This window comes from Balearica regulorum, chromosome 1 (assembly GCF_011004875.1).
Source record: "Balearica regulorum gibbericeps isolate bBalReg1 chromosome 1, bBalReg1.pri, whole genome shotgun sequence".
Lineage (NCBI taxonomy): Eukaryota > Metazoa > Chordata > Aves > Gruiformes > Gruidae > Balearica > Balearica regulorum.
In genome coordinates this window covers 167261085-167277610 of record NC_046184.1, presented here as the reverse complement: position 1 = coordinate 167277610, position 16526 = coordinate 167261085, and the positions used below count along the sequence as shown (strand labels likewise).

The following is a 16526-nucleotide window of genomic DNA, read 5'->3' as shown; positions in this document are numbered from 1 at the left end:
TAACCACAGTTCACATGTATTCAGACCAACATCAGAGTACTGTTTAATTTGATGCAGCATCAATATTACTGATTCTCTATATCTTACAGAAGTTAGTTGAAAAGCTTTATTTCATGACAGTGTTTGGTGAGTATTGCCTTTTTCCTTTACTTTATATTCAGGAAACCTATGTATAGAAGAGAAAGACTTTTCTACTTTGCCCTCAAAAATCTTTTGCAGAATCGTAATAGAACCACAGATATTTTGCCTGGAAGGGACCTCTGGAGGTTGCCTAGTCCAATTTCCTGCTTTGAGCTGGTCTGTTGCTTCCTCTAGACTCCCTGTGACTTTGTACAGTAAAGTCTTGAAAATCTCCTGCGGACTAGGGTTCCACAGATACTTTGAGTAACGCATTTCAGTGCTGTGCTACCCCTTCCAGTGAAGAAGGTTTTCTTATTATCCAAATACCTTTTAGGTGTTTACTATTGATATTCACCTTTATAACCCATGTTGTGATCTTCTTTACATACCTAGCTGTTAGAAAAAATGAGAGTAAAAACCAGACACATACCTTTCATGTTTCAGGAGACAGTGTCATGGGAATCTTCAGATTAATTTTTGTGAAGCTAACGTATGTTTGGGCCTTATATGAACAGTCACTGGTCTGGTCTACTTCCAATTCATGCTGGCTGGTGCAGCAACACCAGTAAGTTTTTGCACACTTTTTTTTTTTTTTTTAATATATATCTGTATAGACAAAACTATAGACTTTTAAGACAATGATGCATAACTCCAGATCCAAAAGACATCATTCCTTAGCTTTAATGGCTCTTGGATCAGGACATGAATAAAAAATTTCATAATTTTCTTTACAAGATTGCTTTTACATAGGAAAATAGTAAAGCTTGTGTTTATTCTGTGGTCATTTTTATGAATAAAAATAATCATGGAATCTGAGCCTGCAAGAAGTCCAGTTGACGTCAAATGACACTTCAATGCTTAGAGCAGTGATAGATTTCAGTCTATAATAAACAATTACTTTAGAATCTATAGAACATGATTCAGCCTTCATGATATCCTGTATGGCAGCATGAAGATAGATATCCTCAGCACAGCATTTGCCTTCAGGAAATCTGAATGCATGAGTGGTCAATAGACAGCAACACCACCTCCTTCTCATCTCTCCTGAAGTGATCTATTACTTAAAGACATGTAACACATGACAGTCAAAATCTCCATATCTTAATCTTCATTTCATGATATCTCATGGAATTATTTACCTTTTGTGAACTGCAGTATCTAAATGCTACATTTCTGATTTATTAATGTTTTACGTTCATCCTTAAATCATATGATACAATACTGTAGAATATTGAACACCTCAAGCAAGATGAAAAGAGCAATCTAAATCATTAACTGTTGCTCAAAAATTCTTCATCTATAACACATGACCTTAAGGGTTTTTCACTGTCCTCCAAGTACCCAAAGATCCAGGGTGCCTGGATGCCCATAAATTAGCCCAGAATTGGCAGGCTGGAATCTTGTGTCTTATCCAGCTTCATAAAGATTTGAGAGGATCTTTGGGATCTGATCTAGTAGTTATATTCAAAGAACATTTAACACACAAGATCTTTTAAAAAAATGCAGTTGCAACAACCTTCCATTTACAAAAATAACATGATTGCATAGAATACTAGTTAGGCAAAGCTCTTCTGTTAAGAATGTCATGCATTTAATTGTTTTAAGTATGAACTTCTTACATAATTACATCTCATATGAACTGTGTGAACATACTGTACCACAGAGATGGGATTCCATAATATTCTACTTCCCAAAAAGTGCATATAACAAAGATACAAAATAATTCATCTTCTTATTTGTTCTCCTTGCCCAGGAAATGTGCAATTTTTTTGCACAGCACACTACACATTTTCAGCAGGGAAAGATTGGGGGAGTATCAGATTATATTTGACAGTATTTTTTTTTAATATGTCTTAATATAGAACCATTTAATATGTATTTAATCCAAATATGTGCCATTATGGAAGTGTTATGTTGGCTTTGAATTTAAAAAATGCAAAAATGGTGAGATGCCTGTTAATTTAAAATGAAAAATAATAGTAACTTTTATGAGCTAACAAAATAAATTTTATAGTTTATTTTAAAGTGCAAGTTTATGCTAACATTCCATAGCATTTCTGCATATATAAAAGTTTCAGACTTCTTTCTGTTTGAACAATTAATTATCCACTCTTCTGTAGTTTATTTGGTAATTAATTACAACTGGAAGAATTTAAAAAAATCTTAACTTGTAAAACAATTTATCTTAAAATTAAATAATTTGCATGAATTTGTCTACAAGGGCAAACAGCTGAAGTTACAGTAAATAACATTTCTCTTTGAAATACAAACCCAAGTTGTTTCTTTTTTTCTGTATTCGGTTTAGTCGTTCCATTGCATCAACTAAAAGCAATAGTAGGAGTAGAAGTAGTCTTTCCAGTAGTAACAGGAGGAACATACGGTGAATATTTTGAAGTTAATGTCTTTTAAAACACAAAACTTTGGTAAATGTTTTATGACATGTGCTGTGCACATGTACTTGCACTCCATCTTGGTGAAGCTGAATAAATAAAAAAAAAAAAGTCATTCATCGCATCTTGCTTTTATAGACATGAACAACATCTGGTGTTTTACTTTCTTCCTTGAGGTTAGCTGCTTTCCATTAGACTGTGGCTCTTAAGAATTTGTTCCGTTGTGTCAAAAAGCCAAAGCTGACTGTTAGGAGATGTGCAGGGAAGAAAATGCCATGCTATATCTTTTCAGTATGGTGATTAACTTCCCCATATTGGTTCCAGCTAAGGCTCACTTCTGTTTCAATGAACAAAAGGATTTGATACCAACTCCTCGAACAAGATCAAGAATATCATAAACTTCAGAAAATCAAAAAAGGACAGATCTTTTGACTTACAATACAAGATCAATAACAGACCCATCTTCCCTGTCTTAAATCCAACAGGGTGCACCAAAAATCAAGTCCCCGAGGAACTGAACACTGAAAGCAACGCACATACTGTAAAACCTCTCCCAGGAGTAGGTTTCAATTGCCACAGCAGATTGTACTGCCAGAGAGCTGTCTATGGCTGAGCAGGAAATTCATTAATGGAAATGAGGGTATTCTGTGTTTGGGAGCACAAGAGGAGAGAAACATGCCAGTCTCTTAAGAAAGTTTCTCAGCTGATCTTTTGAAATAAGACAAGTGCTTGATTGTTTTTTACCCTGATGATGAATTCAGTGCATCTACATGAAACCTGCAGATTGTGTTGGTGTGGCTGATATACTGCTGTAGACAATGGCATCCTCAGAATGATAATCCAGAATCACTTCTGATGATGACTTTGAGATTCAGTCTCCATTTTTTTCCTTGCCACTATTACTTTACCTTGTGAAATAATGTGGGATTTTTGTGGTAAATACCCTATTTTATTAACACACCAGAAATGGATCTTTTTAAGATGGTTTCTGATCCCAGTCAAACTTATCTTTTCAGTTTAGCATACTGTACAATTAGTAATCTCCATGTAGGTAAGTGGTACATTGCAAACATCCTCTATTTGGGGTCATACTGTGGGGTTCTTTGTCATGCAAAGAGGGGCAAAAAAACTGATCCTCAGATTCCAATCAGAGAAAAAAAATTACTGCAAGTGGAAAAGTTTTGGATTTTAATTTGGTAGCTTTTCATATTACTGATAAAAAGTATGAACTCATTTTCAATCTGGAATTTGGTTATAAAAAGGTTGATCTGTCATTCTAATGGAGAAGAATGTGTGAAAATATTGGACTGTTGCTGAATAGGCAAATGCCTTAATTTATGTGTAAATTGACAGGTTTTGTTGGAAGGGGTATTTGGGGTTGGGGTGTTGGGTTTTTTCTGTTCAGAAGTTTGGAGAGGCATCACTGCAGGTAATATATTCAAGTATCAGTACTAAAAGTCTGTGTGAAAAATACCTGTAGCAGGAAGAAAAAGAAAGAGAAATACATTTGACTTTTATAAAGTTGAAAAGATAAAAAAACAGTTTAAAATAAAAAAGTGCAATAAACTGCTTTAATATCTGTTTATTTAGGGAACAGGTCTATAGTGTTATTTAATATATTTTCTTCACTCAAATGTGAGGGGAAAAATGGTAGAGTTGGTTACCTTGAGGTACCCTAACAACAGTAACATAGCTGCCACATACACCAGTGTGCTTGACGAAGCACTGTTCTTGCACTCAATTAAACTATTGTGCTGACAGGAGAAAAATGGATCCACTTTGTTGCAAACTGTCAAACATGCTTTGCCTTCCAACCTCTATTTTTCTAGCTAAGTGAAATGTATCAAAACACTTAACCGTGCCTGCCACTAGGAAAAAAAAAAAAAAGAAAAAAAAAAGAAAAAAAAAAGAAAAAAAAAAAGAAAAAGAAAAGGAAAAGAGAATATGGGTTTAACAAAAATATTTCTGAATACCACTCCCAACTTTCCGTAAACACCAATAACATTAAGGACACATTTCTAATTGTTATAATGAAAGTGTTCTGAGGAACTTTTAGAAACAGATATTGCACCGTTCTTTCTTTGTACATGATACCTTCCTTATGTCATAATTTTATCAGCAGATATTGACATTCTTCAGTTGAAGAATAATCATATAAGGCCAAATTCTTATCTCTTTTTGTTATAGCAATATAAAGCTTCCTCATAGCTGGAAAACCACTGTCTGAGAGTGTTATTAAGAGGTAAGGCTATAGGCAGACTCCTCATCATACAAATACATTTCACTACATGGCAGTCCAGTAGAGCCAGACGATAGGAAAGTGGATTGTGTGCCACATCCTAGTGATTCCTGGATACTGCAAAACCACTTGCAGTGTTACAGACTGACACAGAGTACAGTTACCCTTATACAATGAATAATGTGAATCTCCCTGCTGAGGGAAAGCTAAATGCTAAAGCTCTCTAATTCTGCTGAGTGATGCTCTGAAACAGCTGTATAACTGAGTTGCTTTGACATGAGTTTAGCTCACTCTTCTTTCTGATGCTTTGAGACTGCAATGAAGAAGAACGTTTTGCCACACAGTTGTCCTAAAGTAACTGTTAGCAGCTAAGCAAAGTGACATCTGTGCATGTGGCAATTGTCTTTAGTCTGAAGCTATTTCTCTTAAATCTGAGGGCCTGAATCATCATTACTCTGCATTTTGCCAATTTTAGGGTATTATTTTTATACCCTTTTTTTACTAATGGAAATAAATACTGAAATGAAAGACACTAAAATACTAAACTCTGTTATCAAGAATCATGTACATTTTTATTGTTTTGTTTTCTCTACACTAATTTGACATGTCTGAAAATTCAGAAGAGAACAATATTAGCAGGTCTGATTCAATATTCAAAGACTTCTAGTGTTTCTTCCATTGACTGAATTAAATTTTTCATTGGATCTTAATTATTTCAAATAATAGTTACTTAGATTTTTTTCTGTGTGAAACTAAATTGTTTAAATGTAGACATCTAGTGTCATTTTTATGTTCTAAGCTATACCACCTGGGCTCCAGTTGCTCCTCCAGATCAGGGTATGGCTTTCCATAGGTGCTATGGTATGTCAATGAAGCCCATTCACGTCTTCAATTTGCAAGGAGAGCTAAAATAACACTAGATACCTAAGTTAATGTAAAGTTAATGTAGCTGCATTTTCCATTTTGTCTCACCCTTACCTGCACAAGTAATACTTAGCATTATCTTTACTCGTCTGGAATAAATACAGCATTGAAACATCTATGTTGTAACCTGATTCACTCTTCCTAATACTCTCAAATATGCAGGTGTTCTGAATGAAATTATTCTCAATCATAGAAAGAGGGAATAATAGTTATTCTCTAATAATTGACATTTTGTTTTTGGAAGTCAAAAAGTTTGACTTCCATAGCAAATTAATGACACCTCAAAAATATTAATAGGGAAGTTGATTTGTTAACAGAGACAACATGTGGTCAGATCCTCAAATCAAAGAAATTAGTATAGCACCATCAAAGTCATTATCTCTATGAAAATTTGAAAGAACTGAGAATCTGACTTTCGTATGTAGTATAGGAAAATTTTCTGTCAGAAATTTATGTGCAAAGAACATGAAGAACTCACATTTGTATATACAAATAGGTAAGACATCAACAGTAAGCTGAACTAAAGAATATATCTTTTTTACTTTGAGTTTATCAAGACTTCAATGCTATGTTTAGCATACATATGAAGACGTAGTTAATTAAGCTGATCTTTTGCTCTACAAATAGAAATAAAAAAAAAAAAAAAGAAAGAAAGTTCATGCATAGTCAGTTTACAAAAGATTTGCTTAGAGGAAGATAAACGCAGATCAGAATTTATGTTTTGGCACCGTATCAGTCATGCACAGAAATTGAAGGGCTTTACTGCACTCTGGACAAGATGCTTCTGTCCACATGACACGAGTGAGAAGCACTGTGTTTAATTCCCAAACAGTTCTAAACTTGTGCATGCAGAAGTTGCTGCCTTCTTTAAAAAGTGACCTTTAAGAAAAAGACATTTAAAAAACTCTTTATTTCTTTTTCCTTGATAGAGAGCAGTTCCTTGATTTGCTTGAAAGGCAGCCAGGAATAAGCTTTTTCTTTTCTTGTGAGTTGAAAAAAATTACAAAATTATACAGAATAAATAGTAAATATAAATCTAGCTAGAATTCATTGCAAAAATAAACCTGCAGTGTTCTACTTTTTTATCTATTTTTCCCACAACATTTTATTTTCTTCTAATTTCAGAAAATATAACATATTTTTATACAAACAGCTAAATACTATTATTCTTCCTCACATGTGTTTACTGTTGCAGTTATTCTGTCTGAGAGTTGCTTTTGGGTAGGGTGGGAAATGATCTGTATTTGCACTTGGAAGTTCCTAGCCACAGCAAACTCATTTCCTCCAAGAATATTTAAAGCCAGCACAGAAGTTATTTATATATATATATATAGATCAAACTTATTAAACACAGTAACATATTTACAGCTGATTCTCAGTAGCTTTTCAAATTGCCCAGGATTATGAGTTGAAACACCAGTGATGCACAATATTATATAGCAGCAGCTCAAGAAAAGATTGTCCAAACTTAGGTAAAGCTATAAGATAGGGAAAGTAGCAAAAGGCTTGCTTTTTTCTTCATTGAAGATGTTGGGTAAACATAGTTACATATTTTTCCTTCCACATACTGATACGGAATGCACACGATGAAGTTCTGTGTAAAATACTTAAATATTTGCAGGCTCTTGGTGCATACACAAAAATATTTTCTTATTTGTGTTTGTATGTTTGTTTTTTTAAAACTGACATTTAGTATGACAACATTTCAAATCCTTTCATATTTATTATAATGGTATGTTAGGTGGAGATGTAGACAATGATCATGTATGCAGTGCATGTACTAACCTAACCGATACACTCTAACCTTATAACTACAAACACAGGTGGTTTGGGGGGTTTTTTTGTTTTGTTTTGTTTGTTTTTTTTTTTGTTTTTTTTAAAAGGAATCTAATTAAACTGAGGAAAAAAAGAAAGAGTAAAGGTAACAAATATTTTTTCCATAGGTTGGGTACAGAATGGAGAGTGCCATACACACCTTTTTAAAATGTTGAGGAATATTACAATAAGCAATCTTCCTCCCACAGTTCAATCACACAAAATTCATGTTTAACTTGGGGTGAGACATATTGCCTGCACACAACCCCATGGCTTCCCACAGTGATCCCTGAGTTTTTTTTGCTAGGATTACTGCTGTGCTTAAGTTCTGACTGTTGACATGTTATTATAAGGCACTTTTATTTACAATGGTTCCAACTTAAAATAGAATTACAGAAATTCGGCCCCAGCTCAATGTATTATCACTTCATGTTTGCTGCTCCAGGACTTCCAAGTAGTCAGGCTCAGCATGTAAATTAGCTTTGAGTTCAAAATACTCATTTTTAGTTTGTTCTAGAAAAACCTTTCTTGGCCTGGAGTACATGAGTGTCTCCATTAGCTTCAGCTCCTCATGTGCTCCAGGATAATGAACTTCCATGTCAGGCTGGAGCTGGACAATATTTTTTCTTAGGTACTCCGTAATCCCTAGCTGCTGCAGTTCTCTCTCTTTTTCAAGAATGTTTCTATATAAGCAGCTGGCATCCTGAAAAGACAGAAATTCAGCAGATTGATCCGTAGCCTTATATTTGACATTTGAACCTGTAAGAGGTGAACTGTTCTCTCTTTCCAGAAGACTTCGGCGGAGATGTTTGGAATCGTTAGCTTCCTTCTCACTTCCCTCCTCCTGTTGCTCAGTATGCTTGGGGCTGAAGGATGGGCTGCGGTAGACCTGAACCATGGGAGTAACCATACGTTGCTCATAGAGAGTCGCTGCTGGGCGCTCTGTTGTGTGGTGTGTTGTCTTATGCCCATACATGCTGTACTGAAGGTGAACTGGGCTACTATCCCTCATTTGTTCATCCACTTGTTTCTTTTTGCATCTTCGTCGCCGATGCAGAACAAGAACAACTATTCCTGCTGCACAAAATACAATAGTTATAAACACAATAAGAAGTCCCAATATTAGAACAGAAAGTGGGACAGCATCTGTAAGGGACCGCAGGATGGTGTCTGCCGTGTTGGTAGTAGTAGTAGAAGTTGTCACAACTACAAAACTGGCATGAGTTGGTAGAGCAGGGCTGTTTATTAAACCTGGACACAAGACTTCACTGTTCAGGGATTTAAGTTCTTTTTTTGCTAAATGTCCTGGAGATTTACAAAAAATATCACCCATCATTGTATTCTTACTCAGTCTTTGTATCCATTTTTGCAGCCCAACTGAATCACAGGTACAGTCCCAGGGGTTGTCTTCAAGTTCAATTTGTACCAGCATATCCAGTTCATCCAAGACATTACTCACAGGTAAATGAGCAAATTGGTTTGTTTTCAGATTTAATCTGGCGAGTGGAACACCTGAAAAGATATGGGGTGGCAAAGTCTGCAGAAGGTTGTTATTTAAGTAGAGGACCTTAAGTTTTGGCATTGCATTAAATGTCCCTGGCAAAACTTCTTTGATGGCATTATATTCAAGGTACAAGTATTCAAGGTGCTGAAGGCCAAGGAAGAGATTCTGACTTAGCTTTGTAAGATGATTGCCATTGAGATATAATTTTTGCAGTTTAGTCAGATTCATAAAGGATCCTTCCTCAAGGATTTCAATGCGATTGTTCCCCAGGTGAAGCATTTCCAGACTGGCATAGTCCACAAGATCTGATTTCAGTAATGTCTGAATAATGTTTCCAGCTAGAATAAGCTTTTTAGGATTTGGAGGAGGGGGTCCTAAATCAGACAAACTTTCAATATTTCGCTCCTGGCAGTGCATGAGAACTCCTGAGAGCATATGGCTGGTGCAGTGGCAGGGGACAGGACAATAGAATCCTGGAAATTGAGTAGTAGGCTTTGAAGTATGAAGCACTAAACTTGGTTCTTTAGTAGGAGCTTTCAGGATAGGAATCACCTTAGTCGATAGGTGACTATCACTGATAGAGGTCGTTACAACCAAGGGCAGTGACCCTGAAGGGTCTTCAAGTTCATTGACAGGATGAGTGGGACAAAGTGATTCTTTTTTCAACCGGCTTAAGATGCTGCCTTTGATTACTGGAGGACTATTGCATACAACGTCACCTATTATTGACTGAGGCGGCATGTTTTCTAACCATATCTTCAACTGCAGCAAATCACAGTTACAGGCCCATTTATTGTCTTCCAACTGAAGGTCTAGTATTCTACCAATGTGTTCCAAAAAGCCAACATAGGGAAGTGTCTGTAGCTGGTTTCCGCGAAGATCTAAATGAGTCAATGGCACAAAACGAAATACATTTGGAGGAAGATACTCAATGGCATTATCATTCAATATAAGCACTTTAAGCCTGTTGAGTTTGCTAAAGGCACTTGCTTCAATCACTGTGATGAAATTGTTGTCTGCTTGAAGAAACTCCAAATTTTCCAATCCATTAAATGTATCTTCTTTAAGTGTTTCTAAAGAGTTGTGATTGATATGAAGTTGCTTAAGAAGGCTGAGACCATTGAACGCCCCAGGCTCAATATCTGCAATATTATTAAAACCAAGATGTAGAGAGATAGCATTAACAAGGCCAGCAAAATCATTCACGTGTAATGTAGTCAGGCCATTGTTTAACAGATTAAGATGGAAAGGCCGTGATGGTGGGACATTTATTTCTGATACCATCTTGATGCCTCTTTCTTCACAGTTTATAATCATGGTATCATCCTTTTCTTCACAGGAACACAAATTCTGACAAGATCCTCTGACTGAAGAAAAAGAAGACTGTGACTGGAAAGGATCAGATGCAATCACAACGGAATATAGAATAAAAATCCAGAGCTTCATCTTGCCCAGAAGATTCTAGAAAAAAAAAAGAAAAAAGAAAAAAGAAAAAAAAGAAAAAGGAAAAGTAATTGAGTCATCATTTCACAGGGTTGATTTTTATGTTTTTTTCTGGGGTGGTGGGGCAGGGAGGAGTGATAACCATGCCTAATACTTGTCTTTGAGCTATATCCCCTTTCAAACAATATTATATTATGCAAAACATTTGAATGATTTTCTAAGCAGAAAAAAATATATTTAATGTACTGAATCAATAAACACAGTCATAAGCACTTCAGTACTTTCATGCTGATATACCAAAGTAGGAGATAATCAGGAGTGTGCTGTCTTTATTTACACACCATCTAGAATGTTTGCCAGTGGACAGCAGTAATAAGTTACTGCCTCAAGCAACTTATATCAAGGCTAATATAGTATTTTGGATCGTTGCTTTGTGTCACCATATAGCGCTGCAAATTTTAAGAATACCTTGCTAAGATCAACTTAATGTTGTCCAGCTGCTGAAGAGAAGAAATAAGATTTGGTTTGGTTCAACAATATGTTGTGAGCAGAAGCCGATTCAGTCAGGATACAAGGAATCTCTCCTTTGGTTCTGCATTATGTATGTAAATCAAAAGGTATTTCCTCTGCAATCGTTGTACCCCCAAACTGAAAAGGAAGTAGCAAAATAATTCTTTTTCTTTACTTAAATTTTAATGTTATAATTTGTGGATATTTAGTGAAAGTGGGAACACAGCACACAGTGTAATTAATATACATGTGTGTATAATATACACATAAAATATTTGTGTACACAATTAAAAAAAGAAGAGAGAACTGACAATACAGGACATGTCAGAAGAAACAGGTAAGAAAGGGGCAAACTTTTTTTTTTTAGATTAATTATTAGACTCCTTCCTATTATTATAATCATTAATTACTGGGAAAAAACTGAAATGTACATGGAACTAACTGTGCTTTACTAGTTGAAAATGATCACCAGTATCATCCATATGTTATGTAACAAATTATCACCTGTCAAGCTGATCTTGAACTTCGCAGGACCTAATAAATCCATCATTAAAGTACAACTATGGAATCACAAGCAAAATTTACATGTTGAAATCAAGCATTTGTTATCAATGGTTTGAATTAATTTATGCTACATTCCATTTGAAGATTCTCTGTTCCTTTCTGCCAAGGCTGTCTAATTCGCAAGAACAATGGTAATTCTTGATATATGAGATGGAGTGAAATCACTGTTTATAATCTTTAATTAAACATTTCCACATTTCCTGAAAGAAAAAAAAATAAATCTTACAATGGAATGGATGATTTAAAACACAAGAACTTTTTTGGGGTACGCTATTTATTCTAGGGCTGAACTAAGCAGGTTTCTTAAGTAATCCATCTAATAAAGGTCACTTGATTTTTCAAAGTAAGCTATTTAAACATGAAGTACAGAACACCACTAGACAATTAACCAGCTGAAGTGTTAATTTCTGAAAGATTAGAACCTTTTACAAGAATCTATTCAATTACATGCATGAATATTCTTATAGTGCGGTCATATGATTTGGCATCTCATCACTACATATTTTAATCATCATGTACCTTTGTTACTAGCAACACCATCTCTCAAGGCTTCCCTTAAAGCTGACTGCAAAGATTTGTACATGCGCTTAAGTGTGATGGTATGAGTATTACACGCACACACCATGCACATGCAACAACAGCAAATGTGTGCACAGTGAATTAATTATGCTTTTCTCCATTAGTAGTTCCTGTTAAGTGGGAGTAGATGTATGAATTTAGAAGTAGTAAGTGCAATTCACAGTGTGAGAAAAAGTGTCCCTAAACATATGAACTTATATCTTTGTTTCAGTAGAACAAATAATTTTATTGTCTCATATAACACTCCTTGAACTCCAGCTGCCTGTTTAACATCTATGTCTTTAAGTGTATTTTCCCAAGAAGTATTGGATAAGACACAACATGTCAAGATATTATTTTGAAGTATGCAGAATAATTCTAGGATCATGTTATGCTAGAGATTTATTCTTGCTTTACATGCATCAATATCCTTTCCAGTGACCCAAGGTAAAAAATGCAGGCTCTTGACACAGATGCCAGCTTCAAACCTACTGTATGACTAATTAGACTTTATTTCTGTACACTTTTTCTCTGTAGGAATTCCAGCTTCAATCTGCATCAAACTCAAACTGCACTTATAAAGTCCCTGAGCAAAATTAAATGAAAAAACATAAAAATCTGAAAAGCATGTTGCATTCCAGTGCATATTGAGAAATTGGGTTATAAAAATGAAAGCCCTCCTCTCAGAGATGAAAGTAACAACATTTGTAACCAATTGGAAAACATTCCCATTTTAATCATCGTCATACCTCTGTGGGCAGCGCTGCCAGAACTCACACACACATATACACACAACAAAAATTAATAGGAGAGTTGTATTCTTTTTTCCTTTTTCCATTTTTTTTTTTTTTTTTTTTGATCTGAACACTCAGGAATATGTAATGAAGATCTCAGTGGGCTACTATTGTAAAATAAAAACTGCTTTCAAGTAACCGATGATCAACATCTAGCCAAAAGAATTCACAATAAAATAAAATTTCATTTAAAAGACTTGACAAAACTGACATTTTTCTGTTTCATATGGTGAGTTTTTTCAGCAAATTATATATGGTAACTTAAGTTTGTTCATTTTGTCTGCTTTCATGTAAGTCACTACTAAGTGCACACTGTAAGGTTTTTGCAGTAGGAATTCTAAAAGACTAAAAAATGTCACAGTCCTTTCTACAAGGCAAAGTTGAATACTGTCAGAAGTAGTCACTTTATAGCAAAGGCATCACATGCCTGACAAGTAATAATCCATGTGTTTTTAAAACATTGAAATAGCTTGCTTCATTTTACTTGGGAGTTGGTTTGTTTGTTTTAATTCAGCTGTTTAAAAAATGCATATTGAAGATTTTCAAAGGCTCAAATTAAGAATTGGTAATTTCTAAAAGCCTTCAGGATTGTTTATTAAATTCTGAAGGGAATCACAGTCAGATGATGCATTTAAGATCATTCTTGCACTTCAGGAAATAAAAGCAAACATCCATTCCTCCCCCCTCAAGGGATCTGAAATCAGCGTTTCCTTAATACACACATTCTACACAGTTGGCACTTTGAATAAATGCACTGGAAGACTGTTTGAAATACAGTATAAATTGCCATCATTTAACATAAAAGTTATGCAAAGTCATGCAGAAAAATAAATTCAACTGGTACTGAGAAATGAATTTCTCATATGCTCAGCTAATTAACTAACCGGAATCTTTCTTACCTGTACAGCAGTAACACTCCCTGAAACGCTCGGTAACGCACAGTTGGAGCAGCTGTTTCAATGCGATGCAATTTTTCCCTGTGAAAAATGCACACTTTCTTCTGAGTTTCACTTTGCTGCAAGCTCTGGTAATACTACAGTTCCATAAAGTTAAAATCCTTGTTCAGAAGACAAAGTACAAAGCGTTCAATTGAAAAAATCTTCCAGGCAGCGTGCACATTAGACCATCCTGTGAGGAGTTGTCCTTTTTCCTCAATTAAAATTCACAGCATACTTCACAGCTATGCTGACTTTTCTGCATATAGTTAACTGTTTGCAAGCATTTGCATGCAGTAAACAAACAAGATGCTCAGCAGAGCTTGACTTGATCACTTGGTTTATCAGATTTTTAGATCCAAGCTGCTTCTGTGTTCTCTCTGCTCTTTCTAGTCTTTCTTGCTAGCTCAGTTTGTTATTAGTCAGATTGCCAGGGGCTGGGAGGTAGGCGTAAATAAAGAGACTTCTTGGCTTTTGACTCAGCCTTTAAGCCCTTCCCCACCACAGAGCTTTAATCTGCCAATGTCATTTAATACAAGATACAGCTCCACCTTGAGACAGATCAGCTCCTCCTCCTGCAATTTCTCTCACCTCCTTTTTCCCTTATCTCAGTGAACCTCGGAAAGTAAAATTCAGCTAAATATCTTCTAGATTGCTTAAGGTCTGTTAATGACTGATTTTGTAAAACAGTAAACATGCACTGCAGCTCTTGCAGTTTGTTCTCTTGGGCAGATCTTGCATTTAGTTTATATCTGCAAACGCTTGCTTTAGGAACTGAAAGCATTCCAGCCCAATACACTCCACAAAACACACCACAAGGGAAACCTTGTCCTCTGAAAAATATGTCTATCACAATGAAGTGCAGGATTATACAAATATATAAATGAGACAGTACAGCTCTCAATCCAGTCCACTCAACGTGACCGGGGTAGGGATGAGTATGTACAGTTGTACATACTTCATTTCTGGGGAAAAAAAAACCCCAAAATTAGAAAAAACCCTGACACATTAGTGCTTATACTTGCACAATGATTGCTGACAGTCCTTTTTAAAACTGCCCTTCTTGTTCTGTAGGAAAAAACCTGGGTTGATTGTAATTGTCCATTTTATAGGTGTTAGGCTAGTGTGTTGGTATCTATCCACGTGAGATTGTATTCTGTTTGCATGAAATACTGCTTTGACAAAAAACAGTCTGGTTTGGGGGGCGGGGGAGGGGGGGGGAGTATATTCTTAAAGGCATGTGTCATGCTTAAGGTACTATTTTGTCTGTGCTCATAAACAAGTAATTAGCAGTAGAGCTCAGGAAAATAATTGTTCCATACAAGGAAGATTTTTCGTCACCCCTCCTGCACTGCATGGGATGGCTTTATATGCTGCAAATGCTACTTCCTTCTTCATTCCACTGCCATGGAGCCGCAAAACCTTTTGATGAGCAACGATAGATCTGGTGCTTCAGTGTATTTACCCTGTAGAGCATACCATTTCTGTTTTCTCCTGATTGTGTCTTGGATTACTTCACAGATTATTTACTACAGCCTCAATGACAGTCAGATTCCAGGAACAACTTTTGTGCTGATAGATTTCCAGGTGGCCTCCATGGCCTTTGAAGGGGTATCGTGACGTACTGTTCCATGTGATGAAGGCTATCAAGATCTTATCCTATATATGTACACACACATATATACATATATATAGGGATATGTATATATGCCTTGGCTTATTAGGATGGGTTCTTTATTACTTAATTTTCTACAGATAAAATATGTAATTTAGCAAAATAATAAAAAAGATAAAATATCCCTAAGAAACAGCAACAATTTTATTTCCACTCATTTCAACACATCACTTATTTGATTGCATTTTCCTACTTTGAATGAACCTTGCCACTCTGTCATGACTTGCACACATTCTACTATTAAGGCTCAAAGATTCTCAGCCAAATAAATCATATTCTTTATTCATTTTGAATTTATGAATTGTAAGTCAGAGTCTTTCTAAATCTTACTGAACATTTGCAGGTGTTCAGACTTCACTTGTGGTTGATTGTTTGAGATGGAGAATATCTGTATATATAGATACTCGTATCAGAAGTGAAAACAACATCATCCTTTGCTTTCAGTTAACATCTACATGAGTAAAACCTGATCACAAAAATATTTTCAGAAGTCAACTACCAAAAATAGGAGAGCATTTCCTAATCATACACAATTAAAAAACACTGAAAATCATTATCAATAATGTTTGTCATTCCACAAACTGTATATTTACCAGGTTTATGATTGTTTTTCTACTACAATTATATGGACCATTAAGCAGGTTATTATAAAGAATGTGATTCTGCAAGTGCATCTGTATGGACAGTGTTGAACTGACACAGAATTTGGATCATGTACTTTAAATATTCACCTTTATCAATTGCTCTGACAATTTTAAAATTTGTGAAGCTGTATAAAAAAAATCTAAAACTGTCAGGCTTACTTACTCCCAAAAAGGCCTTAAGCTTTTATGTCATTCCTCTTTACCTCTTCACAAAGTACAGCATCTCCATAGAATGGAACCGAGACCATACCCCTTAACTATACACATATTGTGCAGAATTCTCCCACGGCTAGTGAGCTTTCTTTCTTATCATTATATACGTGTAGATAAGGAAGTTTAAATGCTATTAAGCATGTAGATCTTGTATAAAATCCTTAAAAGAGGAGGTTCTAATGTTGTCTACCATGTTTT

The 16526-nt window shown here is 35.4% G+C and overlaps 1 protein-coding gene across 3 annotated transcripts; it reads right to left on the bottom strand.

Moving 5' to 3' along the window:
• Window positions 1–3662: 3662 nt before the first annotated feature.
• SLITRK6 (SLIT and NTRK like family member 6) lies at window positions 3663–14237 on the bottom strand. Of its 3 annotated transcripts, none has more exons than XR_012833248.1 (3): window positions 13761–14237; window positions 7649–10453; window positions 3663–3984 (listed from the first exon to the last, which is right to left on the bottom strand). XR_012833248.1 is itself a non-coding variant. In XM_075741530.1 (3 exons), exon 3 carries the CDS (start codon window positions 10436–10438, stop codon window positions 7916–7918), a length of 2523 nt encoding a protein of 840 aa, XP_075597645.1. In that variant the 5' UTR covers window positions 10439–10453; window positions 10904–11083; window positions 13761–14237; the 3' UTR covers window positions 7527–7915. The 3 variants fall into 3 exon arrangements, 2 of the variants coding, with proteins under 2 accessions (XP_075597645.1, XP_010304365.2); XM_075741530.1 differs by lacking the exon at window positions 3663–3984 and adding an exon at window positions 10904–11083 and having other exon boundaries at window positions 7527–10453; XM_010306063.2 differs by lacking the exon at window positions 3663–3984 and having other exon boundaries at window positions 7527–10453.
• Between the last annotated feature and the right edge of the window lie 2289 nt (window positions 14238–16526).